This window comes from Alosa sapidissima, chromosome 6, assembly GCF_018492685.1.
Source record: "Alosa sapidissima isolate fAloSap1 chromosome 6, fAloSap1.pri, whole genome shotgun sequence".
In the NCBI taxonomy this organism is placed as follows: domain Eukaryota; kingdom Metazoa; phylum Chordata; class Actinopteri; order Clupeiformes; family Clupeidae; genus Alosa; species Alosa sapidissima.
Window position 1 is genome coordinate 24,176,825 of NC_055962.1, and position 26,554 is coordinate 24,203,378.

General features: G+C 45.1%; 2 protein-coding genes across 3 annotated transcripts; both read left to right on the plus strand.

Annotated features, from left to right (window-relative positions):
• The first annotated feature begins 1,958 nt into the window (after positions 1-1,958).
• On the plus strand, positions 1,959-25,518 carry actc2 (actin, alpha, cardiac muscle 2). 2 transcript variants are annotated; one of them, XM_042094334.1, is made up of 9 exons: positions 1,959-2,227; positions 2,815-2,959; positions 3,067-3,391; positions 3,507-3,668; positions 3,756-3,947; positions 4,151-4,332; positions 4,459-4,605; positions 10,998-11,007; positions 25,508-25,518. In XM_042094334.1, exons 2-7 carry the CDS (start codon positions 2,831-2,833, stop codon positions 4,600-4,602), a joined length of 1,134 nt encoding a protein of 377 aa, XP_041950268.1. In that variant the 5' UTR covers positions 1,959-2,227; positions 2,815-2,830; the 3' UTR covers positions 4,603-4,605; positions 10,998-11,007; positions 25,508-25,518. The 2 variants fall into 2 exon arrangements, with proteins under 2 accessions (XP_041950268.1, XP_041950267.1); XM_042094333.1 differs by lacking the exons at positions 10,998-11,007; positions 25,508-25,518 and having other exon boundaries at positions 1,962-2,227; positions 4,459-4,822.
• On the plus strand, positions 5,839-7,694 carry gjd2b (gap junction protein delta 2b). The gene is made up of 2 exons (XM_042094343.1): positions 5,839-6,179; positions 6,653-7,694. The coding sequence occupies exons 1-2, from the start codon at positions 6,103-6,105 to the stop codon at positions 7,494-7,496; spliced, it is 921 nt and encodes a 306-aa protein (XP_041950277.1). The 5' UTR covers positions 5,839-6,102; the 3' UTR covers positions 7,497-7,694.
• Positions 25,519-26,554: the final 1,036 nt, after the last annotated feature.

The following is a 26,554-nucleotide window of genomic DNA, read 5'->3' on the forward strand; positions in this document are numbered from 1 at the left end:
AGTTGCAAGTAAAAAGTGATATAAGGAAAAAGAGGGATTGGCAATAAGTAATAAGTACTTACATGTACTTGTATTTGTGTATGTACTAAGTTTCCCTTATTTGTAAGAAACAATGGCCTAGTGACAAACTGCTGGACAGTAGCCGCTGATCACTGGAGAAACTGTGTCACTGACCACCACTCCCACCCCCACCACTGCCACAGACTCTTGTTGCCCCCAAAGACAATTCCTCAACAGACGGCTGCTATTTCTGTGGGCCCAACAGCACCATGCTCCCTCTACGTCCACCCATGTCTAGTGTTTGCACAGAGAAACTCAAGCCAGATGACAGATGCTCAGACAGGGAATGTGGGGATTATGTGCCAAAGCACTGGGTGGTGGTACGTTACATCATCTGGCCCGTCCGTCACGTGATGCCGGTATGTCCCACCCCCCTTATAACCCCCAGCTAGTCCAGCCACTGTCCCACCACCACAAGTCCCCCTGTATGACTGGCAGAAGCAGACACTTTGCCCAAGAGTGGGGCCACATATCACACCTGCTGACATGGACAGAAAGAAATATTAGCATTCCAAGGCCAAGTGGTCATTCTTCACCAAAGCCTACCTGTGACCAGTGTGTTTCAACTGTCTCTTCTTACAGACCAAATTGGGAAGAAATTACAACATGGTTGGTTTGGAACAGGCCCAGATGTTAAATGATTAATACAGAAAAACAGTATGGTTTGTCTCAATGTTTATACGCATATAGAAAGTAATCTGTATCTCACCACAATTCTGTGTGTGTTCTGGCATCAGCCAATGATGAAGGCCAGATAGCGGCAGCCATCTTTACACAATTAAGCCTCTGGACACCATGCAGTGCCTGAAGAAAAAATATAACACTCAACCCTAAACAATTCCTGGAGCTGTAACTAATGAATCAATACTTTGTCTAAACTGAGGGTTAGTGTTCCCATTCCTTCCAATCCTTTCTGTGACCCTGGATACCATAAGGCAGAAATGCCCTCCAGTCTATAGTACAACTGGTGTTTACAGTAACCCTATGTGCACTTCTCAAACATTTCCAGCAGCTAAGAATCCAAAGTCACAAATACTGTAAGAGAGACCAACAACATGTGCGTTCATAATAACAGTTTGCCAAGAAAAAGAATGGAAAGGCTGAATTTAAATGAAAAAGTGGTGTGTGGAATAGACATTGTGATTCATTCTTTCAGGAAAAAATAGTGAGGATTAATTCAGATGTAGGCTGTGACCACATCACGCCTCAATGTCCAATACTGTCATTAATTCTAAATACATCTATGTTAATGCAGTTTTCTTTAAATTGTTCAGAAGATAGCACTGGCACTATTTCCTTGAACTTTCAAACTGAAGTCTAAATACACCCATGAGATCCTACTAAATACAGTGCTGAGAGAATGTACAGGCCTAGTTGTTGCCTTGAACTTTGACACCCTTGATTCCTTGTCAACTTGACAAAGCTTACGAATATAGCACATGTGACCCAGGGGTCTAAAGATGCATTTCCCCAATAACGCCAGACATTTAAATGGAGACCCTGAACTAGGCCGTTGAATGGGCACTGTCAAATAAGTACATTACTATCATTGTTAAGTAGTCCTTCAGGCATCCCCAGGGAGTGAGCACTGTCTCTTATGACATAATCCAGCATGTCTGTGCCTATTAGTCACAAGAAATGAAATTCAGTCTGATCATAAGAAATTAATGAACTAATCATAGCCCATGGCATTTACATGGCATGTAAACCATTTAATGTAACTTGGCATGATTAAATAAGCGCAAAAATTCTTCACCAACATTTTTCCCCTCAAACACAATAGGAATATAGGGATGTACTGTAAAATAAATCATGTTTAAGGGGGGTCAGAGAAGGTCTTTGGCATGAGCACTTGAGCAGTTAGTCATTTACGGCTGCCCTCCTATTTGTTGCGATGAAAACACCGCTCTGCGCCCCCGCTGAGATGACCAGGCTTCTCCCACCCCCCATTCCTTACATGGGCGTGGGTCCAGGTTGCTGCTGTGGGGCCTCCCCGCTACGCGCCCTTCCATTCATGGCCACTTAGCTCTCAATGGCGCAGGAGCTACCAAATAAGGAGAAGGAGGTCTACCGTGTGCCGAGCCTGTTGTTGAGTATATATTGGGAGTGGGCCTTTTGCACTTTTACCACAGCTCACCCTCAGGAAGCGACTTCTGGTGCTGAACTGGTGAGTAAATAGACCTGGTGCTTCTGAGACGTCTGCTCGGTCAGTGGAAGTCAATTACAAGACAGCTAGACTTGACTGTATTTCCTTACAAAATTCTCAGAGGGAATACCACGTTATTAGCGGTGAACCTTAAAAAAATTAAGACTGGGAGCGCCTGAAGACATTTGCCTAATTTACTTTCAATTAAGTTAAATTTAACTTTTTTTATTTTTAAAATGTACATAGCTGTTAAGTTTTAAGTTATTGTACATATCTGTTTTGTTTTGTTTTCACAACAAAAGTTATTGTAGTGTAAACAATATGCTTATAAGTCTATTAATGTTTCTGGAGAAGAGAGCACTATCATGAAGGCATTATGAAACGATTGTGAATCGATTAATATCGACTAATGTATCAGATATTCATCACATGTTGAATTTTCGTGGCCTCTTCCTAACTCTGTGTGTGTCTAGAAATGAGAAGATTATGTGCGTGAAATGTAAACAGTCTGAGGCTCTAATGTGTATGGGTGTCTCACAACAGCAACTCTATTTTCTGCTCATTTACTCGCCATTTGTTCAAACAGCTGTGCTCTCTGTTGACATTAGATCCCCATCCAACACCATGTGTGACGACGACGAGACTACCGCCCTTGTGTGCGACAACGGCTCCGGCCTGGTGAAGGCTGGCTTTGCTGGAGACGATGCTCCCCGCGCTGTCTTCCCCTCCATCGTCGGTCGCCCCCGTCACCAGGTAATACCCGCGATATTCTGATGCCTTAACAATACACTGCTTGGGCTGTTAGCATAACGACAACTGTTGGCACGTTTTAATGAATTGTTTCCCATTGTGTACTGTAGGGTGTGATGGTGGGTATGGGTCAGAAAGACTCATACGTGGGTGACGAGGCCCAGAGCAAGAGGGGTATCCTCACTCTGAAGTACCCCATCGAGCACGGCATCATCACCAACTGGGACGACATGGAGAAGATCTGGCACCACACTTTCTACAACGAGCTGCGTGTTGCCCCCGAGGAGCACCCCACCCTGCTCACTGAGGCCCCACTTAACCCCAAGGCCAACAGGGAGAAGATGACCCAGATCATGTTTGAGACCTTCAACGTCCCCGCCATGTATGTGGCCATCCAGGCTGTGCTCTCCCTTTACGCCTCTGGTCGTACCACTGGTGAGTATAAGAGCGGTTTGATTTTAACACAACGGTGTGATTTTAACAAAACAAACCATAACAAAACATTTTTTTATTATTATTGAGGTGTTCAAACATCGTTTATCTTAATTAGGTATTGTGCTGGACTCCGGTGATGGTGTGACCCACAACGTCCCCATCTATGAGGGTTACGCTCTTCCCCACGCCATCATGCGTCTGGATCTGGCCGGTCGCGATCTGACTGACTACCTGATGAAGATCCTGACAGAGCGTGGCTACTCCTTCGTGACCACTGGTATGTCTGACACGTTGAAATGTAATTCTCACCACACTGTAGTTTCACTCCATCATCGACTTATCGACTAATATTTTAACTTGACAGCTGAGCGTGAGATTGTGCGTGACATCAAGGAAAAGCTGTGCTACGTCGCTCTGGACTTCGAGAATGAGATGGCCACCGCTGCCTCTTCCTCCTCTTTGGAAAAATCTTACGAGTTGCCTGACGGCCAGGTCATCACCATTGGCAACGAGCGTTTCCGCTGCCCCGAGACCCTGTTCCAGCCCTCCTTCATTGGTGTGTTTTGTTAACAGTTACTGCATGTTAAGCCTAGACTGTTAGTTTACAGACATGTTGATGCCAAAACATTAAATTTGTAATGCTATTTATTTTGATTGTTCTTTTTATCCACCCTGAATGTAATGGGAGCTGTCCATTTCAGCACCATCGGTTCTTTGCTGCAACTGATCACGGCTGTCAATCTATCCTCATTCTAACAGGTATGGAATCTGCTGGTATCCATGAGACGACCTACAACAGCATTATGAAGTGTGACATTGATATCCGCAAGGATCTGTACGCCAACAACGTCCTCTCAGGTGGTACCACCATGTACCCTGGTATTGCTGACCGCATGCAGAAGGAAATCACCGCTCTGGCCCCCAGCACCATGAAGATCAAGGTGAGAGTCGTCTGTCAGTTGAACCTTGAGTAATGTGTTTTATTGTGATTACAAGTATACTCCCTGAATGTTAAAGATGTACGAAGACATGACGTTAACAAAAGCAATTCCACTTCCCTCCTTTAGATCATTGCTCCTCCTGAGCGTAAGTACTCCGTCTGGATCGGCGGCTCCATCCTGGCTTCCCTGTCCACCTTCCAGCAGATGTGGATCAGCAAGCAGGAGTACGACGAGGCTGGCCCCTCCATCGTCCACAGGAAATGCTTCTAAACAACTCGACGCTGCTGGTCTTCACCGCTTATGAATGCCAAAAACTCTCACCATTACCTCCGCCTGTTCCTCAGGCAGCCTTCCTTTGCTTTTTGTTCTTGTACAGTATGTTTACACCGAATTGCAATTTATATGTGGACATTTTCTGGTTTATAAATTAATTTATATGTGGATATTTATTGCTTTATAAAATAAACAAGACCCGGGACTTGTAACGCAATTGGTTTCTTTAAATGTGTCGTGCATGAGTGTGAAATCACATCAGCGCGTTTTAATACCTCTGGTTCCAACGAGTGAACTGAGGAAGTTCAATGACACCTGGAACAGAGCCCACACTCCACTGATTCAATTAGCACCAGTGCTAAAAATAGATGCTTTCTAGGAGGAAACGGTGGAAACTAATGTGAGCATAGGCTATCAGATGCAAATGAGCAGGGTGCATGTGAATGAGGAAAATTAGGCATTACATCAGAATTGCAATTTTGCAAAAGAAAAAAGACGGAAACGGGTTAAATGCAAGCGCGTGTGCTCAGCACACCACCGGAGACAGTCGAACGAGTTGTTTCTATTTTTGAAAGCACTCGTGCAGCCGTGTAAAGCGATTACCCACTCAGGAGAGTACTCTCACTGAGTCAAGTTTATCTAAGGCATTATCGTCCCCTAAACACAACAAATGTTTGCTTCAGGAGAAGACAGCTGTTTTGTCAGAAAACATAGGGTATAAATAGAAGGGCTACCAGGTGTGAGAGTCTTACTTAAGCAAATATAAAACACTTCCACGCTAATCACAAGTCAAGATGAAACCTCAATAAATAGCCTACATCAATCAATAAATCATGTTTTCAATTCAGTTACAACAACAAATTAATTCTCTCTGTCTTCAGTGTTTCAGAGAGAGAGAGGGAGAGAGATAGAGAGAAAAAGAGAACGAGAGAGAGAGAGAGAGACGATGACTTTAATCTGTCTCTGAAACCGTGCTGTCATCGGTCTGTCACGGTTTTGCGTGTGCAACGGCCGTTGGACATCCCAGCTGATTTGGCTGAAACACCACTCACCACTCAATTTATTACCGATTAATCTGGTGCAGTTTGGCATATTCGGAGAATAAAGAAACCGAGAAATGCTAGTGCTCTTGGTTAGCTCTCCAACAACCTGTCTGCGCGTGACGCGAGGGAGGGGGGTCTACTTAAAGCAGGATTAGCGCAAGCCAAACATTATACTGAAGTCCCCGTCCGTCCATTCAGGCTCTGCGCGACCTATCGTCCTGCTCGGCAGATCGAAAATAGGAGGGCTTTATACTAATCAGCACTTCAGTCTTGCGCGAGCAAAAGTGCTGGGTCGTCGTGCAAGCCTCTGTTAGAAGCGCAAGAGGCAAGGGGGCAGCATACGCGCGTGATCAATGCATTCGCCAAATACAATAAGAGCGTGCGGAGAAGAGGACAGGGAACGAGAGTAGATATACATTTTCTTTTTAGCAAAGAGTTTTAACACATCATCCGAATGACAATGGGGGAATGGACGATACTAGAGCGGCTGTTAGAGGCTGCTGTCCAGCAGCACTCTACTATGATCGGAAGGTAAGAGAAAAACTGGAAAGACAGTAGAAACACCTGGGCAAGCCCAGTACATAGTAATCACAGCAAACTAGTTGCTACACCTTCAATTGCAGAGCTTTACCTTGTAGCGCCTCGAAGTAAAACATATAACATTACCTCCAGTCTGTACGATACGACGTTTGGAGATAGCGTGTTTTTCTATGAAGTAGCCTATATTGATATATGACATGTATCTAAAGCATTTTTCAATCATTTTAGAGTTCGTTGTAAACATTTATAAAGCATGTTGCTCACGATTCAGGTTAGAGCTGTACTTCTGAGCGCTCCCAAGGTGAGGGTCTTTTCAGCACTGGACAGCTCCACGGATTTATGGCTGGCGTATAGCATTAGTTCGATTATTTTCAGCAAAGTGTTTATGTCTCATCTGTTTCATAATGTCACTCTGCATTCATATTATGACCTGACTGAAAATCTTTGTTTGTTCACTTTTTTAGGATCCTACTAACAGTGGTAGTGATCTTCCGGATTCTAATAGTTGCTATAGTGGGAGAGACGGTGTACGACGACGAGCAGTCCATGTTCGTGTGTAACACGCTACAGCCAGGCTGCAATCAGGCTTGCTACGACAAAGCATTCCCAATATCCCACATCAGATACTGGGTATTCCAGATCATCATGGTGTGCACCCCCAGTCTCTGTTTTATCACCTACTCCGTGCACCAGTCGGCAAAGCAGAAGGAGCGGAGGTTCTCCACTGTTTACCTTTCTCTGGACAAGGACCAGGATTCTATGAAAAGAGACGACAGTAAAAAGATCAAGAACACAATTGTGAACGGAGTATTACAGAACACGGAGAACTCAACAAAAGAATCCGAGACGGATTGTCTTGAAGTGAAGGAGATGCCTAGTTCAGTCATGAGAACTACCAAGTCCAAAATGAGACGTCAAGAAGGCATCTCAAGATTCTACATCATCCAGGTCGTTTTTCGAAACGCTCTAGAGATAGGGTTTTTAGTGGGTCAATACTTCCTCTACGGATTCAATGTCCCTGCCGTGTATGAATGTGATCGATACCCCTGCATCAAAGATGTTGAGTGCTACGTTTCAAGACCAACGGAGAAGACCGTGTTTCTGGTCTTCATGTTCGCCGTCAGTGGGATATGTGTGGTCCTGAACCTCGCAGAACTCAACCACCTTGGCTGGAGGAAAATCAAAACAGCTGTGAGGGGTGTACAGGCTAGGAGAAAGTCAATTTACGAGATCAGAAACAAAGACTTGCCGCGAATGAGCATGCCCAATTTCGGTCGCACTCAGTCGAGTGACTCCGCCTATGTGTAGCGCCTATCAGGCTGCTGGGGGTCAACATGGTGGATAACAGCTGTATTGAGACAAAACAGAAATAATGATGTGTTGGATAGTTCATCTCACCAATTTCCTCTGAAGTAGGTGGGGTAGATCAATTTAATTTGTCTTGTACAGACAATTTAAAAAACAAACGGACCAAACGTTTGTTTGTCATATTTATGAAAAAAAAGGCACTGATGCAACTTTTTGGTATGGTTTATATTTTCTAATGTCTTAGATGACGAACATATGATTTACGTGTTCATTTACTCCTTGGTTCACGTCATCAGCTGAACGTGGGGGTAAATACATATTGCACTAAATATGACGAGCCAAACGTACCTGATTTATGAGATGAAGGTGTTCTTACAGTGAACTTACCACCGGTTTTGACATCATCCAGACGACAAACCTCTCACACCATATATATGTTTTCTTGGTATTTATTAACGAATTTCCATTTGGCATCAAACTTACAGTAGCTTCTATATACAGTAGCCTATTTTCATTCTCTATGTTTTTGGTTGCCTGCGCTCACACCATCGACCTTAACATAAACTGTCACTCCATTGCTTTAAAGCCGAGTAGCAGAACGATAGCTTGGAGACTACTGCACATGCTAACGTCTGCGACTTGTTAATTTTATTTATTTTTTTATACCAAAGCGCCCATTTTGCTTCCATTTGTGAAAAAATGTGTTCTGTTGCTTCTGTGTATTCAAGTGCCATACATGTACATAGATATATACATATTACATAGAGAGAATATACTATTCATCATGAAAGATAAAGTCCACGAGTGGATGACACCAGATGCTAAAATCTGTCCCTTTAATTTATATTGACATGGGTAAAATGGAAATGGTAAGCTAATATTCATATTTTATTTGTATAACTGAAGAAGCCATAATCCGTATGTGTTCTACGAGTATATCTATGAGAAATAACTCGAAAAGAAAACAGCACAATTTAAATATGATTCAGTATTTAAGTAAAGGGGACAGGTTGACAGGCCCCTGGTGCTACCATTTTCCCCAAAAAATTGAATGATGCAATCTGTTGATGTGAAAAGAAATAGAGAAAAACAAAAAAAACATATATTAATGTGCAAAAATAAAAAGAAAAGTGGAATTCATGTACCCAACTTTGGTGTGACGTGTGTTTGCCTTTTTGCATTTTGCACCTGTGCTTGACAAGATTTCCCCCTTTAGTTTAACCTACTACTAGTAGTACAGAACATCACAAGCTCTCCTTTCCGTATGTCAGGCCGTAAAGGAATGTGCAGACGTTCTGACTCCACAGTGCAGTGCCCCTGAGTGGGCCTGTGGCAAGTGCCCTCTGTCTGCTGCACCAACCCCCCTTTTCGCACATTATTCTTCTCGCATTTCCAGCAGGGGCTTAAAAAGCTTAGATGCCCCTCCTGTTTCTTTCTCCCGCGTCAGCAGCGGAGGGGATGAACCTGATCCAGGTACAGAAAGTCATGCCTTTCATGGCTCTCCGTGCCGCGGGTAGCTGACACTGTGTTTATGACAGCGCCATCCGCTGGGAGGAGGTGGGGGGAGGTGAGGCGTGGAGGAGGCAGAGCTTGGGGGCTGCGCTCTCTTGTGGGACGCTCCTGTCACTTGGTCTGGGGATGCAACCACCAACCCCTGCTCCCCCTCCCCTGCCTTTCTCCCCCTCCTCTTGCTCCTTCTCCTACCCCACACCACTGCCCCCCCACCCCCACCCCCACCCCCCTGCCACCCCCCTTTCAACTTCCGCTACACTCCCCATCACCACACGCGCCCTCGCAGGTGAGGCGAGAAGAGGAGCAGGGCCCGCGCTGTGCAGCTTGCCTCACCAAGGTCAGGGACAAAAGTGCTGAAGGCTGCACCCCCGCGCCCCCCAGCAGCGCTCTGAAACCCCCACACCCGCCCCACTCCTACCCATCCGCCACCCCCCAAACCACTTCTCCTCCCTCTCCACGACACCACCCTCCCCTCCCCCGCTCCTCCTGGGACACCAAGATGACTCTGCAAAGAGCGAGCGAGCAGAGGGATGAAGAGGAGGAGGAGGAGGAGAAGGAGAAGGAAGGCATTGGGTGGTGGTTGTGGGGGGGGGGGGGGGGCAGAGAAAAAAAATCGAAGCGTGTGCAAGAGAGAGGCCTTGACAGATCAATCTGGAATTCAGCAGGGACCTCCAGTTCCTCGCTGACGCCAGGCAAGCACGACAAAGTCCACCCTGAACAACACACACAACACACACACACACCAAACACATCCATCCATTTCCTCCTCACTCCATCCCTATCATGTCTGTGGGGGACTACTTCAGTAACCTGCGCTGCAAAGACCTGCTGTCCCAAACTCTGTGTACAGAACAGTCCACACAAAAGGACTCATTTCCTCATTTCACACAGCTGTAGGACGCTGTGTGCAGATACTGGCCTTGTCAAAAGTCTGCCCGGTATACAGGTCATGATTATATGTAATGGCCCACTGAATGATTGTGCTAATGCTTCTAATGGTGGCCTAGAGGGGAAAGTATTTCAAAAGACATCTAAAACTAATGTTACATTAATAAACAATTCAATTCCCCACTCGGCCGCCTAAACCACTGTTTGCTTTTACATCATTACATCATGGCCCATATCTACTTTCTGCGCAAAGACCACATTTATTTTTCTCTTTTTCTTTCTTTTTCTCTCTCTTGTCTTTCTCCCTCACGATCCCTCTGTTCTCTCTCTATAAGAGCAAAGAGCAGGCAGTTAGACATGCATACATACATAAATACATACATTTATACTCATCATAAATATTCATGCTACACACGCTAGATGGGAGTACTGATAGCCAGTGAGTCGTCTCTGTCGTTCTCGCAAATATTTTATGCCGTGCTCTTGAACAGAGACCTGCGCACTGGCGAGCCTGGAGATCTACAATTGTGTGTAACACATAAAGCATCAGCCTCACCTGAGGGCTAAATACTGTTTGCTCATACTGTTGATTGGAGACATTAGCATATGGTTTGAAAATTGATTATAACTTTAATGGGTTGATTTGGCACTGCCCTTGAATCATGTATTCAAATATGCCTGCATTTATTTATAGTCTTCTTATAGTTCTCTCTCTCTCTCTCTCTCTCTCTCTTTCTGGTGGAAATGCATACAACTGTCTTAAAAGCTTTTGTATAATTGAGTGCTAGACATAGTGCCATGTAGTTTTGTCAAGCAAAGAATACAATAGCAGGAGGCTAAAAGCACCTTTCCCATGCATGTGATTCTGTGCATCTCTTCTTTCAGAATTCAATGTGACTGCAGAGTGTATGTGTGTGCGTCATTATGTGTGTGTGTATGTTTAGGTGTATGTACAGTATATGTGAGTGGGAGAGTTTATGCATGTATGTGTGTATGTGTTCATGTGAGTGTGTGTGTGTGTGTGTGTGTGTGTGTGTGTGTGTGTTAGTGAGTATGATTATGGGGGTCTTTCTGTGTGTGTGTTTAGTCATATGCATATATGACTGCTAGAGTTTGTGTGTGACTGTGTGTGTATGTGTCAGTCTGTTCAGGGGGCTTTCTCGTGGTATGGCAGATTAAGGCATCAAAGCGCTCGGCAGGCAGTGTATGGGAGAGACGTGGGTCCTGGAGCCCAATCCCATGAGGCTTCATCTTCCATCCTCTGTCAAACCTGAAACATTATTACAGTGCGAGGGATTTCAAAATGATCAAAACACCTCCACCATACATTCCATTTTTTGACAAAAGAATGCATCGCCTTGAGGGATTATTGCTGTGGAGCACAGGCATTTCACACACAGGCAAAACAGAGGGAAGTATACAGATATCATACTTACATATTTGTTTCAAAGTGTGTTCATGAAGCTCAGCTACTAGAACTTGATAACAATAATCATGTCATGGAGTCAATGTCCAGAGAGCACACACAATGATAAAAACAAATGATAAGGTAAAATCTAAATGCAGACCTGCAGCGTATGCCAAAAGTGGACAAAAGCGGTGTTTAAATACAAAAAAATTATATAAATACTGAAAAAAAATTATATAAAGCATATGTGTGGAGAAGAAATATCATATAAAGCATATGTGTGGAGAAGAAATATAATGTAAAGCATATGTGTGGAGAAGAACCAACACTATGAAAGGTGCTTTGGCATCCCTTGTACTCCCCAGAGGACGGTTAAAAAAGGGCACATGATGACGAGGAAAAGGAGCAGTGAGTGCGGGCATCGTGCCTGTGGGAGTCCTTGAGGCCAACTGGGCACTGGGCACTGTGCCCAGGAGACTCAGAGGTTTCTATAAGGTCGCAGAGACCCACTCAGCCACAGATTTATAGTTGTAGCAAGAACAAAATTACAGCTCACGGTTTCCAGGAATGCCACAGGTGATATAATAGTGAGGCACCCTTCAGAGGGAATTGTACACATATAGATCATCTCCAGAGAGGACCACCACAGTCACTGCCAGCAGTCAGCTAAAATACTATTCAGATGAACATGAATGAATCTACAAACCTCAGCAACATCAGAGTTCCTTGTCAGCGTTTAACAAATGTTTTTGTTTTTACAGTGTTGTATTTCCTATTTCCATTGCACTGATAAACATTTTCACTAATGCTTGTGGGTTATATGGAGAGTTTCACAGACTCGTTGCAAAGCGTACTCCATTTAAAAACCTGGAATGACTTGAAGGCTCATTCTTAGTATCGGTTTCAGCGACATCTGTTATTCTACAACCGAGCGACTGTCCCAGCACACCTTTAGCAGGTGCCAGCTCTGCCTAGCGATGGCTAATTAAAAGCCTATAAAGCTCATGTGAGCCAAGAGCCTCGATCCGCCCGCCAGTAGACTAGCCTTCTCCGCCACCAGCAGCTCTCCCTGCGGGATTTAAGAGGCCCTGCTGGGTTGAGAGCCCCCATGGCGTCCACTCTTTCCCTCCTCCACCAGTTCTTTCTTTGGAGGGGGGGGGAGCTGAGGGCTCTGTTTGAAGTGCAGCCTCAAAAAGCAGCAGCCATTTTCCACACAGCCGAGGCTTAATCTGTGTTGTGAATGCTATCGTTATCATTAGCAGAAGCATCATCAAAAAAGGTGTTGATAATAACGGCAGAGAAGCTTTTGGCCTCCATGAACTCAAACAGCTCAACAATTATTATGCAATGCCTTATCCCCTGTTACTTCTGCGCTAGCTGAATGTGAGATATCACACTTGCTGAGCAAGGCTTCTGAGGCAAATGCGAAAGCCTGGACTGATGCTGGATTTACTGGCTTAATCTGTTTAACTAATCTAGCCCAGCATCTATCCCTATTCTCCTGCTCCTGAGGTCATCAGTAACTCATCAGGGTAATTGCCTTGTAGAGTGAGACATTGCCTAATTTAGGGAGAAAGCGAGAAAGAGGCCATTAGCCATTTGCGCTCATGCTAAAAAAATCTGTTTTGTGGTGGTTAGGCTCCATTGCTAGGGGAGAAAAGTTATAGGGCCTAAATTTAGCAACAGTGTATCCAAGAGACAAGGGAAAACATGCTGAGCTCTACATGCCCAAGACAGACAGGGATGGGAATAAAGTGCAAGAGGGAGAGAAAGAGGGAGAGGAAAGAAGACAGAGATTGACACTGGACATCATGTTGCGGCCAAATAATGCCCCCTGAAAATCCTGCCTGCTGCTACTGAACTCTGAGAGTAGAGCTGTGAGTATTTGGATGTTTGAAGTCACTGCGGGCGCGAAGAACAGGTGTGATCCTAGCGGGCGGGAAACTGCTAATGAATAGCTCGAAGGCTCTACTGCATCTGTCAAAATGTGCTCTTACAGCAGAGGTGCAAGCATCGCTGGGGGGAGTAAAAATAATGCCTAGCACTGTGCCATCTGCACAACAGACCCCAAAAAACAGCACTTGACTGAGACTTTCTGCTTCCGGTTGGGTGCCATAGCCTAGCACCTGACACATATGACAAGATCAATTACTGCTGTTATTTTCTCACCTGGTTTAGCACACACTGTGGTCAAATAATAGTCATGCCTTGACACAATAGGTGCTTGTGTTCTATTTTTATAGGTGAGATGAATGCTGGTCTTTGGAAACCCCTCACCGTGATAAGACATAATTGTAAGGTATATTAACAGAGGAAGCTCTGTTGTTCCATTACATGATGTCATTAACCTTACCGTGCGGCGGCTGGGTTGGAGTCTTTCAGATGCACTGAAGCAGAAACCATCAAGAGAACCTGGTCTGTTAAAACAGAAACATGACTTATGCCTCACTTCAATTGAAACTGTTCATTTTACGCTTCATTGCTCTCAATAAAGATCAATAACAGGATCAATGGCACATTTACATGGGCGCTCTCTCTTTCTCTCTCTCTCTCTCTCTCTCTCTCTCACTCACTCTCTTTCTCTCTCTAATCCATAACTAAAACAGAACATGATAAGCATGCAACTGAAGAAGTCCATAGAGATACACCGGGGATACATTTTTTTTGCCTGGCGACAGATGATGGCTGGCTGGCGCTGATTGCTTGTGCGCTCCTAGTTTGGCCTGGACACACTGGCCACTTCCTCTTCCCAGTTTAGCGTTTCCACAGCAGCAATTCTCTGGAACAGCTGTCCACTCCTGTCCTGTCATTCACCCCCCAGTTTCCTGTGTAATCCCTGCCACAAGCTAACATAATGCATCTGGTCACATGACTGCCATCTCTATCTCTGTGCCTCTTATTCTAACTCATGATACTGGTATGTATATGCCAGGCAGGGGAACTTGAAATCTACATGTAGACATATATTCATACATATTGCATGCAGGCATGTATGTACATTTGAGGTCACTCATTTTACTTACTTATGGTACAGTCCTTACTGAATGTATGTATGTATGTCATTGAAAATCTAAAACCAAAGTATATGTACATGTATTTGTACATATGCACATACATGTATGTAGTATGTGTTATCTGTGTATGTGTATCTGTGTGTGTCTGTGTGCCTCATACTCTATATATGCTCTAACAGTGACTCCTATTAGCAGCCTGTCTGGCTGTGCTTTCATTTAGAGCCCTCCTTAACACGGACACAGCCTGAGGTCTGAGTAATACCCTCCCATGGTCACCACAACCCCCCCCCCCCACTCACACTACCCCCCTCTCCACTGCCTCCCCACACTCCACTTACTGTCAGAGCTCCCTCAAATATAGTAGCAGTGGCTGGACCGCGGGTTGCCGGACATGCGTCCCTGCTGCGCTGCTTGATAGATTCGTCCCTGAGGCTGAATGAAGATTGATCCCCGCCGTGCAGGGATGGAGGGATGGAGGATCGAGGGGCCGGTGGCTCTGGCCTCGTGTTGAGGGGAGAGAGAGAGAGAGAGAGAGAGAGAGAGCAGGTGTCTGATTTCCTCACCGGTGTCTGATTACCTGGGCACTGCGACTTTCACAGCATCTCATCACACACACACACACACACACACACACACCATGTGGTGTGCATCTGCAGGTGTGAGCACACATCACTCACACACAGATGTGTGGTCAAACAAAACACACACAAAAATGATTGTCACATTCACACCTCCATATGCATAAAACTGACACACATTATCACACAACCAAGTGCACAAGCCTACAGTATACAAACATGTGATGTTTACAGAATTCTTACAAACAAACCCATTCAATAAAGACACTCATCACTGACCATCAACGACATGTACAGGAGTACAAGCAAACAAATTAAACATACAAACAATGCAGAGGAGGGGCACAGGATGTACACAGGAAGTACGTGGGGGGCTGTATTGATGATGAGGGACATTACAGTAATACTTCCCAGCAGGCTATTTATAGGCCATAGTATCTGATAACAGTAGGAAATTAAAATGTGAGCAGGCCTTTTCGTCACTCGCGTTGCTACAGACCAATTACACAATCACATTATCTCTTTATCCATCTCCCAGAGCACAAAACACACACACTCATAACCACACAGTCACACATATAAACACACACACACACACTCATAACCACACAGTCACACATATAAACACACACACACTCACTCAATCACACACATAAACACACACACACACACACACACACATAAACACACACACACACTCATAACCACACAGTCACACATATAAACAGACACAGAGAGACACACACACACACACACACACACACTCTCATTCAGTCACACACACTCACACACATAACTACACACACACACACTGATAACCACTCAGTCACACATATAAACACACACACACACTCAGTCACACACGTTTGCACACATAAACACACACCCCCACACACACACACATGGGTACAGTAACTGGACAGTAGTCTAGTCACATAAGGACAGGTAGTTCCCTTCGAGTGGAGCCAAGAAAAGATCAGCACACGCTAATCTCCGATTGGCTCCACATGTAAGTGGATTATTAATTACTGCGTCACCACACTGCAGTGGTCACACACACACGCATCATAAACAAACAAACGTGCAACTCATTCGGATACATGTGAATGTGTGGGTGGAAAACAAACACACACACACAACCACGGGCCTCACGGTGCAGCAGGCCACACTGTGTCCACGGGCCTCACGGTGCAGGAGGCCACACTGTGTCCACGGGCCTCATGGTGCAGAGTGTACACAGTGTCTTGGCTGTGTCCATACTTGCTGTCCCACAGAAAGCTGAGTTGATGAGAGAAGAGCTCAGTAATAACTAAATCCCTGGATCATGAACATGATTATGTCATTGTTTCCGCCCTGACCCCTGGCTTTCTGTGATGCGTTGGCATATTCCACGTTGTATATAATGCATGTGTGTGTGTGTGTGTGTGTGTGTGTACAGTATGTTATGTACATACACAAGCAGGCTTGGAATTTCATGATTTTAGGGGGCAAGGCCACTTGGCCTTCAGTTGGGCATATTTGGAGTGGGGCACAAAGGCTACACGTCAGGGCACCAAGGCCAGAGTTAACTATACAGTAGGCTACATAAAAATTATCAGTTGTATTTAGCCTAGTGTAACCAAGGTCGTAATTCGTCCGCCGCTCACAGCCCTTGAACCCGCACACCTCCACACACACACCGGCATGGGAGTCGAACGCTCTAACCACTGAGCTAAAAGCCCAGGCTTCCAACTCAGCGGTTAGAAGCGTTCTTAAGGTTAGGGGTGTGAGGATTTACACAGGCAACTAGCACGCTAGCTCAGTTCGCCTCTGTTACACTAGTCACAGCAGTAGACCTGCATCACTGTATGAAACATTACAAAAACATGAAACACATTACATAGAATTGTAAATCATCTGATGTTAATACTTACAGATATCTAGGCTATATTTAAATGTTGGTCTGTTATGAAATCATGTATTGAACAATTTAAGCACAGCTCAGCTTTAAGAAACTCATGCTTAGCATTTTGTGATCATTAAGGCTACTTTGACAAACTCAGCTGTATATCTTCTGATTTTAATATTTAGATGTCTAGGCAATATTTGTAACATTTATTTTGTATTTGGCCTGTTATGAAATCATGTTTTAATCAATTTAAACACATTGTAAGCCCAAAGTTGGAGTGTACAGGGGAATGCTTTACACCTTTGTGTTCGGTAAGGTCTGCTGTTCATTCTGATATATGGTTTGTCATGTGTTGAGTGAAGAGTTTGTGAAGTATTCCACCGAGATGAATGGGTAGGGAGATGGGTGCAGAACTGTGTGTAGAATAATATGATTAAATTTAAAGTCACTTTTCTCGTGAATCGTTTAATTAATTTGCGCTGTGAATGCTAAGATTATTTTGACAGGCCATAGGCTAAATAAAAATCGCTACGCAAAGCAGAATACTGGAAGAAGGGGACACCAAGGCCACAGTGGCCTGTGAATCTCTTCAAAGGTCTTCACAGATTTTCAAAGGGGCATCGTGGCCAATGCAAAGGGCAATGGCCGCCATGGCTGCCGTGAAATTTCAACCGTGTACACAAGTATACCGAGTATGTGTGTGTACGTAAACAAGTGCTGTGTACATATGTAGGTGCCATCTGTAATGCTATGTGTGATATGTGTGTTCATGTGTGTGTATTTGTAACCAAATTCCCCACTATGGTGAAAATCAGACAAGATGCATAAGTATAAGTATATATACTCTTTTGATTCTGTGAGGGAAATTTGGTCTCTGCATTTATCCCAATCCGTGAAACATACTCAGCACACAGTGAGGTGAAGCACACACTAATCCCGACGCAGTGAGCTGCCTGCTACAGCGGCGATCGGGGAGCAATGAGGGGTTAGGCTTTGCTCAAGGGCACTTCAGCCATTCCTACTGGCCAGGGTTCGAACCGGCAACCCTCCAGTTACAAGTCTGAAGCGCTAACCAGTAGGCCACGGCTGCCCATGTCAAGTGTGGGGAACAAATTCCCCACTTTTCTAAAGTATCGGATCATCTGTTTATTTGCCAATGTGAGTCAATGGGAAGTCCCCACTAAGATATAAATAGAGGTGTTTGTGTGTGTGTGTGTGTGTGTGTGTGCACATGTTAGTGAACCTCTGGGTGTTTGTGTATTACATGATTTATTTGTTTGCCTGTGTATGAGGGCATGTGTTTTTCCGTGTGTTATATGTTCTCCAAACTGTGTGTGTATTTCTTACCACTTCACAGTCCTGCTGTTACTGTTAACAGTAACTGTTAAGACTATAGAAATATACAACACAACTACCTCTATTTTTTTTTAATATATGTCCTATATTTCTATTTTGATACATACATGTTCTATATTTCAGTCTTGCACTTTAATTTAATGTTTATTGTCTATGGCTATGTCCATAGTATGTCTATGTCTGTATTTAAAGCATGTCTATGTCTGCATGGGAAAGTAAGAAACGAAATTTCAATTCTTTGTATGACCAGTGCATGTAAAGAAATTGACAATAAAAGCCGACTTGACTTGACTGTGGAGGTCTCATTCACTCCTCCCCTCATGGTGGCATCTCCACTGCTCCCCTCAAGTGTCGCCATCATACTGTAGCCGCCCAGAGGGTTAAAGTCACACTGTATCACCTTTATTGGGCCATATATTTCCCACACATCCTTCCGGCTGGTGACAGCCATGTTGGCGTGGTAGTCTTTACAGGGAGAGCTGCTTCTGCTTTGTCTTCACACTCAAGGAACCAACATTGTTAAAAAAATATATAACATATAAACAAATACGGTTATTTAAAAAGGAAAATTAGCATACATACACTGTGAGTATGATGTCTGCCATTTTCAGTCTGCCGAACCCTCTATTTCACACCAGCTTGCCTGTGTGAGCAGGGCTCCCCAGGGTATGATTTATGGCCTGAGGGCCACTTGAGTGGGGATTTATGGGTGATTTCCAAGGCCTCCTCGCTACACAGCCCTGATGAGAATGAGCAATCAATAAGATAATGGTGGCCAAAACAGTGGACAGGCTGAATTTATTTTATTGGTGGGCGCCGTAACTCCTGTCGGGGCTGGACTGTGGCATATACTGTAACGTCTCTGACCTTCACTGGAACACCCGCTACTGTATAACAGAATCCCCCCCAAAAAAAAGGCCTGTCTCAGATGTGTGTCCTTCACAGGTAAGCACATAAGGCACCATAAAGACAACGAGGCTAGATTAGCATGCAGCAACAGTTAAGGTAGCCGTGACAATGCACTCTACTTTGACAGAGTGTTCAGAGCGTTGACAGGAGCAGTGCAGGAGCTCATGCATAACGGCACAGGGAAGTCGCATGTGATAACGGGTCTAACAGCAGTGCACGGTGGCAGGGAGGAAGCCTACATCAGGCCACGCACACAAAGGAGGAGGCAGGTATTAGCTTCTCCACCCATTGTCTCTCTTATTTCTCTTACGTAAGTAAGGGTTCCTCCGTTTACACTGACTTCATTCTGCCTTCAAAATGTTCAGAAATATGCATTTTGACAAAGACAAGTGATCAATAAGTGATCAATGATGTCATGTAATTGCATATGTGAAAATGTAAACATTTTACGTACAAATGTTTTCTGGAAACAACATACAGGTTGTCCAGAAGCCTAGTTGTCAGTGTCAGTGACTATGATCAACAAACCCCCTTAATGACTTACGAGCTGGTCGTTAATCTGGATTTAGAAGGTTAACACTCACAGAGATTGTCTGGACGTCTGGCCAACCGTGGAATTGTGTGTGTGTGTGTGTTTGTGTGCATGGGGGAGGGGGGGCAACAGGTTCAAATGTATACATTCCCAGATTACACCAGAGTCCTTCAGGGCCACTGTAATGTAGATGGATAAACAAACGTAAAGCCCCTTATAGAGTTCTGTACCACATCCTCCCATGGTCTTTCCTCCACTTTCAAAGTCAAAGTCAAAGTCAGCTTTATTGTCAATTTCTTCACATGTTCCAGACATACAAAGAGATCGAAATTACGTTTCTCACTATCCCACGGTGAAGACAAGACATATTTTTCCAATTTAAGTCCACAGACAAACATAACATTCAAGTAAACAAAAAAGTAAGTAAATAAGTAAATAAGAGGGCACATATAATAATGAAAAAATAAGAGCAGCAAAATTTGGTTGAAATTGTGCATAGACAGTCAATAAAATACTAGTGCAAAGTCAGGCCAATACTTCTCTATTCTTTCTTGCTTTCTTTTTCTTTTCCTTTCTTTTTTTTCTTTCATCCTCCTCTTCCAATCTCATATTTTCTTTCCCTTTTTCCAGATAAAACGGCACCCTGAAAATCTTTCCCCTTGTCATCCCAATCCTCCTCCCAGCACCTCCCCTCCTCCGCGCTCTTGGTCCTGCCACCTCCATCCCCACACGGCCCGCCTGGTCCATATGAGCCCATGAAAGGAGGCCTCGGCTCCCCTTCCCTCCGCCTGATGCGGCACTTAGGGCGGATGGAACGGGTCCGATCTCCCCCGCAGCTGCTGGAAGAATGCTGGATCAGCTGGGGAAGATAAAAAAGATAAAAGCTGGAGGGGGGAGGAGAGAGAGAGATTCAGAGGAGGGGGGTCATGCCTAATTGGGGAGGAGGAGAGGCTATGGGGAGACTGGGGAGACTGGGGGTGGGGGGTTGATGTGGGAAAAAGAGTGCATGGAGCATGAAGCCAAAAGTCATTTCCAACGGCACACACATTCCATACTGGATTCCAACTGCCAGCCTTCCAACAGACACACACACACACACACACACACACACACACACACACACACACACACACACACACAATAACCCCATCATAACACACAAGATCACGTTACTGCCTTGAAAGGCTTTGGTTTTTCCTCTTTCTCTGTTGTTGTCCTGTTTATTTATCTCCTCTCCTCTCCTCTCTCCCCATTTCTCCTCTCTTCCTCTCGTCTCCTCTCTCCCCATTTCTCCTCTCTTCCTCTCGTCTCCTCTCCTCTCTCCCCTTTTCTCCTCTCTTCCTCTCGTCTCCTCTCCTCTCTCCCCTTTTCTCCTCTCTTCCTCTCGTCTCCTCTCCTCTCTCCCCTTTTCTCCTTTCTTCCTCTCGTCTCCTCTCTCCCCATTTCTCCTCTCTTCCTCTCGTCTCCTCTCGTCTCCTCTCTCCCCTTTTCTCCTCTCTTCCTCTCGTCTCCTCTCCTCTCCTCTCTCCCCTTTTCTCCTCTCTTCCTCTCGTCTCCTCTCTCCCCTTTTCTCCTCTCTTCCTCTCGTCTCCTCTCCTCTCCTCTCTCCCCTTTTCTCCTCTCTTTCTCTCCTCTCCTCTCTCCCCTTTTCTCCTCTCTTCCTCTCGTCTCCTCTCCTCTCCTCTCTCTCCTTTTCTCCTCTCTTTCTCTCGTCTCCTTTCCTCTCCTCTCCACTCGTCTGCCTCCCGGGGTGAGATCAGACAGAAAGAGAGAACAGGGCAGCTCATCTTACCAGAGTCCTGCATTCATCCTCTTAGTGGGTCTTAGGCAGAGACAAGGTGTCTGGTGTGACCGTGGCAGCATCCCCACTAGGCCCAAAACACAGCAGGGGCACCAGGATAATGGGAGCTGGATAAATAGTGCTCAGCTGTTGGATCTTTGATTCTGTACAGGGAAACGCTGATTACTCATAGCCAAGCTAGATAGCAACAGTGCACACATACTGCTACTCAGATGAATAGTATGGCCCAGAGCTGTATAAATTCATTTTTATATGGCTCTGGTATAGCCTACTCAGACGCCTGCATCTTTATCAAAACTTTACACTGATGGAAATTTGTTTCTGCGTGATTGTATGATTTTGATGTTTTTATGCATCCCTCACAATTTTTTTTGTGAAGTTGTAACTATGTCAAAAGCTCAGGCACCTCAAACTCAAAGCTTTCATCGTAACTACAGAGCAAAACAGCACCCCGAGGCCCGTCTGGCTGCTTGCAACTGCACAGTACTGATGCTCTGATAACGGCACACCCTCCAAAAATGTCTGCGGCGAGGTCACGGCTGTTTTCAAAAGTTCACAACCTCCTGGTTCAGCTTTTACTAACGCCACTAGCTAAAACAATCACCCCCAAAAGACGTGGGAATGCACTCTTCATTTGTCATCTCCGCATCCAACGTGGACGTGTGCGTGACGAGGGTCCCGTCCTCGTCCACCATCGTCCGTCCGAGCGAGCCAGCCAGCCAGCCGCGTGCCCATGTGCCGTGACACATCCCCCAGACCCTGGACCTGCTGACGCAGGGGCTTTCAGGGGCAACGCTGTGACGGCACATCCTGTCAACGTGGCGACAAATATCCACTCTGACATCCTATAGTTCAATCTGCTGACACCTGAGAGTGCCCGTCGCCTTTACCCACGATGCAGTGGGAGGGACAGCAAAGGGGGGCCTGTCAAGCTGCTGGTGGTCACGGAGGAGAGAGAGAGAGAGAGAGAGAGAGAGAGAGAGGAAGGGAGAGGAAGGGAGAGGCAAACAACATGATGATGTGTGCAGAATGTACCTCTCTGGTGTCCAGAGAGTATGGCTGGACTGATTAATCTGTTTACTTGTCAACAAGCAAAGTAAAGGATCAACCTTGATTTCACTGTGTGCAGATTGGCCTAAATGTAACGTGGATATGCTAGCATTTAAATTGTACACTGAGCACTGGGTTCTCTGGGAGACCACACAGGCATCCAAATGAGTTCCTGCATGTGTAAATATATGTATGTAGAACCTTTAATTTCAAATACTGAAAAATATGGTTACAAAGTGGCTAGAGGGATTCTTTAGTCCAAAAATGATGATACGCATATAAAATTAGCTCCATAAGGGTTCTGGAAAGTAATCTCCTTCTAAGTACAGTACAGCCAATAATGTTTCCTTCCTGGAAATAAGTTTAAAAAGTACTTTTGCGAGTAGCAGTGGGAACTAATTTTCATAATTCAGCAGTTCTTGAATTGCTAGCACACTTCAGCACTTCAGTTTAAACAGCAAAAAAAGTTAAAGCCTCATTTCACTATTTTGCACAGGAATGTTAAATGCAGCACCTGCCTGGCTCTGTGGCGTTGCAGCATGAAAGCTGGATGCTTGTAGGAGCCCCAGCATGGTGCCTGGGCTGAGGTTTCAGGGCATGCTTTGGCTCCAGCAAGAGGGAGAGAGAGAGAGAGAGGGATGGAGGGAGGGAGAGAGGGAGGAAGGGAAGATGCCTCTGTCGTTTCATCCGCAAGCGCTCTGGAAGGAAGGTGTGGATGTCTAATTATTCCTTCACTGAACCTGTGAATAGACTCACTGTGTGCCTGTTTTTCCTTGCACACACCCCCACTCTCTCGCTCTCTTTCTCTCTTTCTTGTTTCTTTACTGTTCCTCTCTACATGTTTTACTTTTTGTTCTTTTGTGGGGGGTTTTCACTCTCACATTCTGTCCAATTTGTTTCCACACAGTCAAGAGAAAGCTCATGTCCATAGCTCATGCCCATAGCTCATGCTATCTCACCTCCAGTTCTCTCTCCACACTTTCATTTGACTCCACTCATTTTCCCTCTCCTCTCCTCCTTCTCTCTCTCTGTTTCGCTCAGATAAAGAGAAGCCCCTGCATTGAGCCCCATGAGCATGGCATGGCAGCAGTATTGGCGTTGGCGGTGAGAGACGAACCGCCTGCAGGTGCACACACGTCTGGCATACAGACACACAAGCCCCGAGGGCAGTCGCACACGCTCACACACTCCATCTCTCGCCCCCTCCACTCCATACACGTCTTCTCCGTAATGAGACGGAATAGTCAAGGAGTGGCTATTCAGACTTGCTGCTCAATACATTCCCCTCAAGTGCATGAAGTCCAACTCATCCCTGCTGTTTGACTGAAAACAGCAAGCGGGCGTCTTTTGGCTCATCTTCTGTGCAAACGTACACAATGAGGAGGCTTGCTTTTGAAGATGCTTCATCAACAGTAGCTACAGTAAATGCATACGCTTCTTTTGACTGCAAGAGATTAGACGCCCGCTCACTGTTTTCTGCTGGACTTTTTGCTTCCACAGAGTGCTAATGAACTGTGAGATTTCACAAACATCCTCTTGGCGTTGCCACAAACAGTGTATTCTGATTGGGCATGGAGATGCTTCGGAGTTGTAGACTTCACTATGCAGGTGTCTAATAGTGTGCTTTGAACATCGTTGCTCACAACACTAAAATACATTGTGAGGATGCACGGACCTGCATGTCCCTGGAACATGCCTCTTACGCAATAAACACTGCACCACTTCGGCTGTGTCCCCACATATGTTAGGTACAGTATGGGTGGTGGAACAGAAAACAGGGAGAAAATCTGTTCAGTCTTGTCCTCTAATATCCTCTCCAAGCTGATTTAGTCATATCAGAATATTTTGCTCTACTTTCATCCCCTTTTTCCTCTCTCTTTCTCTCTCTCTCTCTCGTGCGCATGCTGCATGTGAGTCCATTAGGAGTATTTGGGCTTTGTCGTTATTTAAAATCGAGTGCATTATTCCAGTGCGGCTTTTTAATCATCTCAGGCCCCAGAATGGGTGGATTATGAGATTTGTGGCCTCCTCCTCCGCCTCTATTGTTTTGCAGGTGAAGTAGGCCAGTGGTTTGGGGATGGGTCTGCGAGACTCACATGTGTTCGGGGTGGAAAAAAAGAAAAGAAAGAAAAAAAAACACACACACACCCTCCTGCCTTGGATGAACCTAGGGTCCTACCCACAATGCACCACCACTGGCAGCATTATTTTCTTCTCCTGTGGGAGCCTGGAGCCTGAAGCACCGGGCGTCGTGCACTGTCAGGACGAGTTGCCCCTCTCTTCATCTCTCGTTCCCCTCTCTCTCTGGTGGTGCTTCTTGTTCATCCTCCATTCTCTCTCTCTATTTTTCTCTCTCTCTTCTCTCCTCTCTCTCTCTTCTCTCCTTTCTCTCTCTATCTGTTCAGCAATGCACAATTCACAATGCATGATTAATGGAGGAGGGGGAGCAGGGACTGGGGGGGGGGGGGGGGGTCAGAGAGGGATATGTTGATTTGTGTCTTGATGGGCTCCAAAAATCTTTTGGCAAAGTCATAGCTGTTAAGGGGAGATGCTCTAAAAGCATTTCAGGTATTAGCCGTGAGTGCTCAACCCACTGTTTTCTACCTCAAAGTGCACCGTTTGAAGTGCTGAGGTGAATGTATGTATGTGGATCTTTGTGTGTGTATGTCTGGATGGAGGATGTATGTGTGTGTGTGTGTGTGTTTGTGTATGTGTATGTATGTGTGTGTGCAGCGCAGGGCATGCATCCGAAAGCTTCCAGCGTCTCTATGAATCGGCAGTTTCAGGCAGAGCAGCCCGAGCCAAATCACGCTGTGCGCCGCAAACTGCCGCAGAGAGGGCACTCTGGAAGCTCCAAACTCAACTCAACAACCCCTCTGACAACAAACTTTTTGGGCAGGCGGGAAAAAAAAGTTAAAAACTGAAAAAGGGGGGAAAGAGATTTTTGGAAATCGCAAAAACAAAATAGGAAGTGAACTCGCTGAGCGTTTGGAGTTTCAAATCAGTTGAGATCAATTAGAGACGACAAACTCAGCCTGCGGCTCTGAAAGAGATTGGGAAACAGCTTGTGAGAAGAGAAGTGTTGCTAATGCCCCTGAGACAGAGCTTCAGAGGGAAAGAGAGCGATAGAGAGAGGGAGAAGGAGAGAGAGAGAGAGAGAGAAGAGGAAACAAGCAAGAGAGCAAAAGAGACCAGTGAATGTCATTTCTTGTACATTGATTTTTTGTTTCATAAATAAAGCAGAACATGCAATTGAAAGCTGATATGTTATGAAATATTAAACATGCCGAGCTATTAACCACGTGGCTGAGGAAGCATTCGGTCTGGGTCACAGTCTTGTGTTTCATTTCATTCAACCATTAGAGGGCCATAAAAATGTCTCCAAGAGTAAGCACAGTATCATTTGCAATCATTATGCAAACCATTTTACATTCAAGATCTATAGAGTTACCAAATGAAACGTCACTGGCATGACAAAGGACGTGTAGGAAATGAGGGAAAGTGTTTTTCAGGTTCACTGGTTCTCGTTTCTCTGTGATGGGACAAGAAAGCAGTAGAGACTGAGAGGAAGAGAGTGAATAAGAGAAACAGACAGAGAGAGAGAGAGAGAGCGAGAAAGAGAGAAAGACAAAGAGAGAATGAAAAAAAAAACAAATCCCCAAAATCCAAGATTAAATTTTCATCTTCAATCCATTTATGTGTGCCTAGCACACCTGTACTAAGCTGCTTCTAAACAGTGTGAGCGCGTGTCTGTCAGGGTGTTTTTGACAGATGGACCGGATTCGAGAGCTTTTTTAAACAAGGCCAGCTACTCTAGAACAAGGCCCACATTCTGCCTCACATTCTAGGCCCCTCCAGGAAAACAGGGCCACAGTCTCAAAGGTTATGGGCTTTTTGAGGTTAGCTCACTGAAACATTTGAGGGTTTGTTTTCCTATTTCTTTTTCTTCTTCTTTGCTTTGGACCCTTAGTGGACAGGTCCATAGAGTTGGAACCTTTCTGGACCTTTCTGGACCTTCTGGTCTTTCCATGTCAGCTTCTGTCCAGTTCTCTCCAATTGTGAAGAAACCATCTGAAACATTTTTTTTCCAAACATAGGCATATATCTTTGCATGCAACAGTG

Coding starts and splice junctions, on each gene's coding strand:
- actc2 (XM_042094334.1), top strand. CDS start 2,831: ATGTGTGACGACGACGAGACTACCGCCCTTGTGTGCGACAACGGCTCC. Junction 2,960..3,066: donor TCGGTCGCCCCCGTCACCAG/GTAATACCCGCG, acceptor TGTGTACTGTAG/GGTGTGATGGTGGGTATGGG. Junction 3,669..3,755: donor CTACTCCTTCGTGACCACTG/GTATGTCTGACA, acceptor TTAACTTGACAG/CTGAGCGTGAGATTGTGCGT.
- gjd2b (XM_042094343.1), top strand. CDS start 6,103: ATGACAATGGGGGAATGGACGATACTAGAGCGGCTGTTAGAGGCTGCT. Junction 6,180..6,652: donor CACTCTACTATGATCGGAAG/GTAAGAGAAAAA, acceptor TCACTTTTTTAG/GATCCTACTAACAGTGGTAG.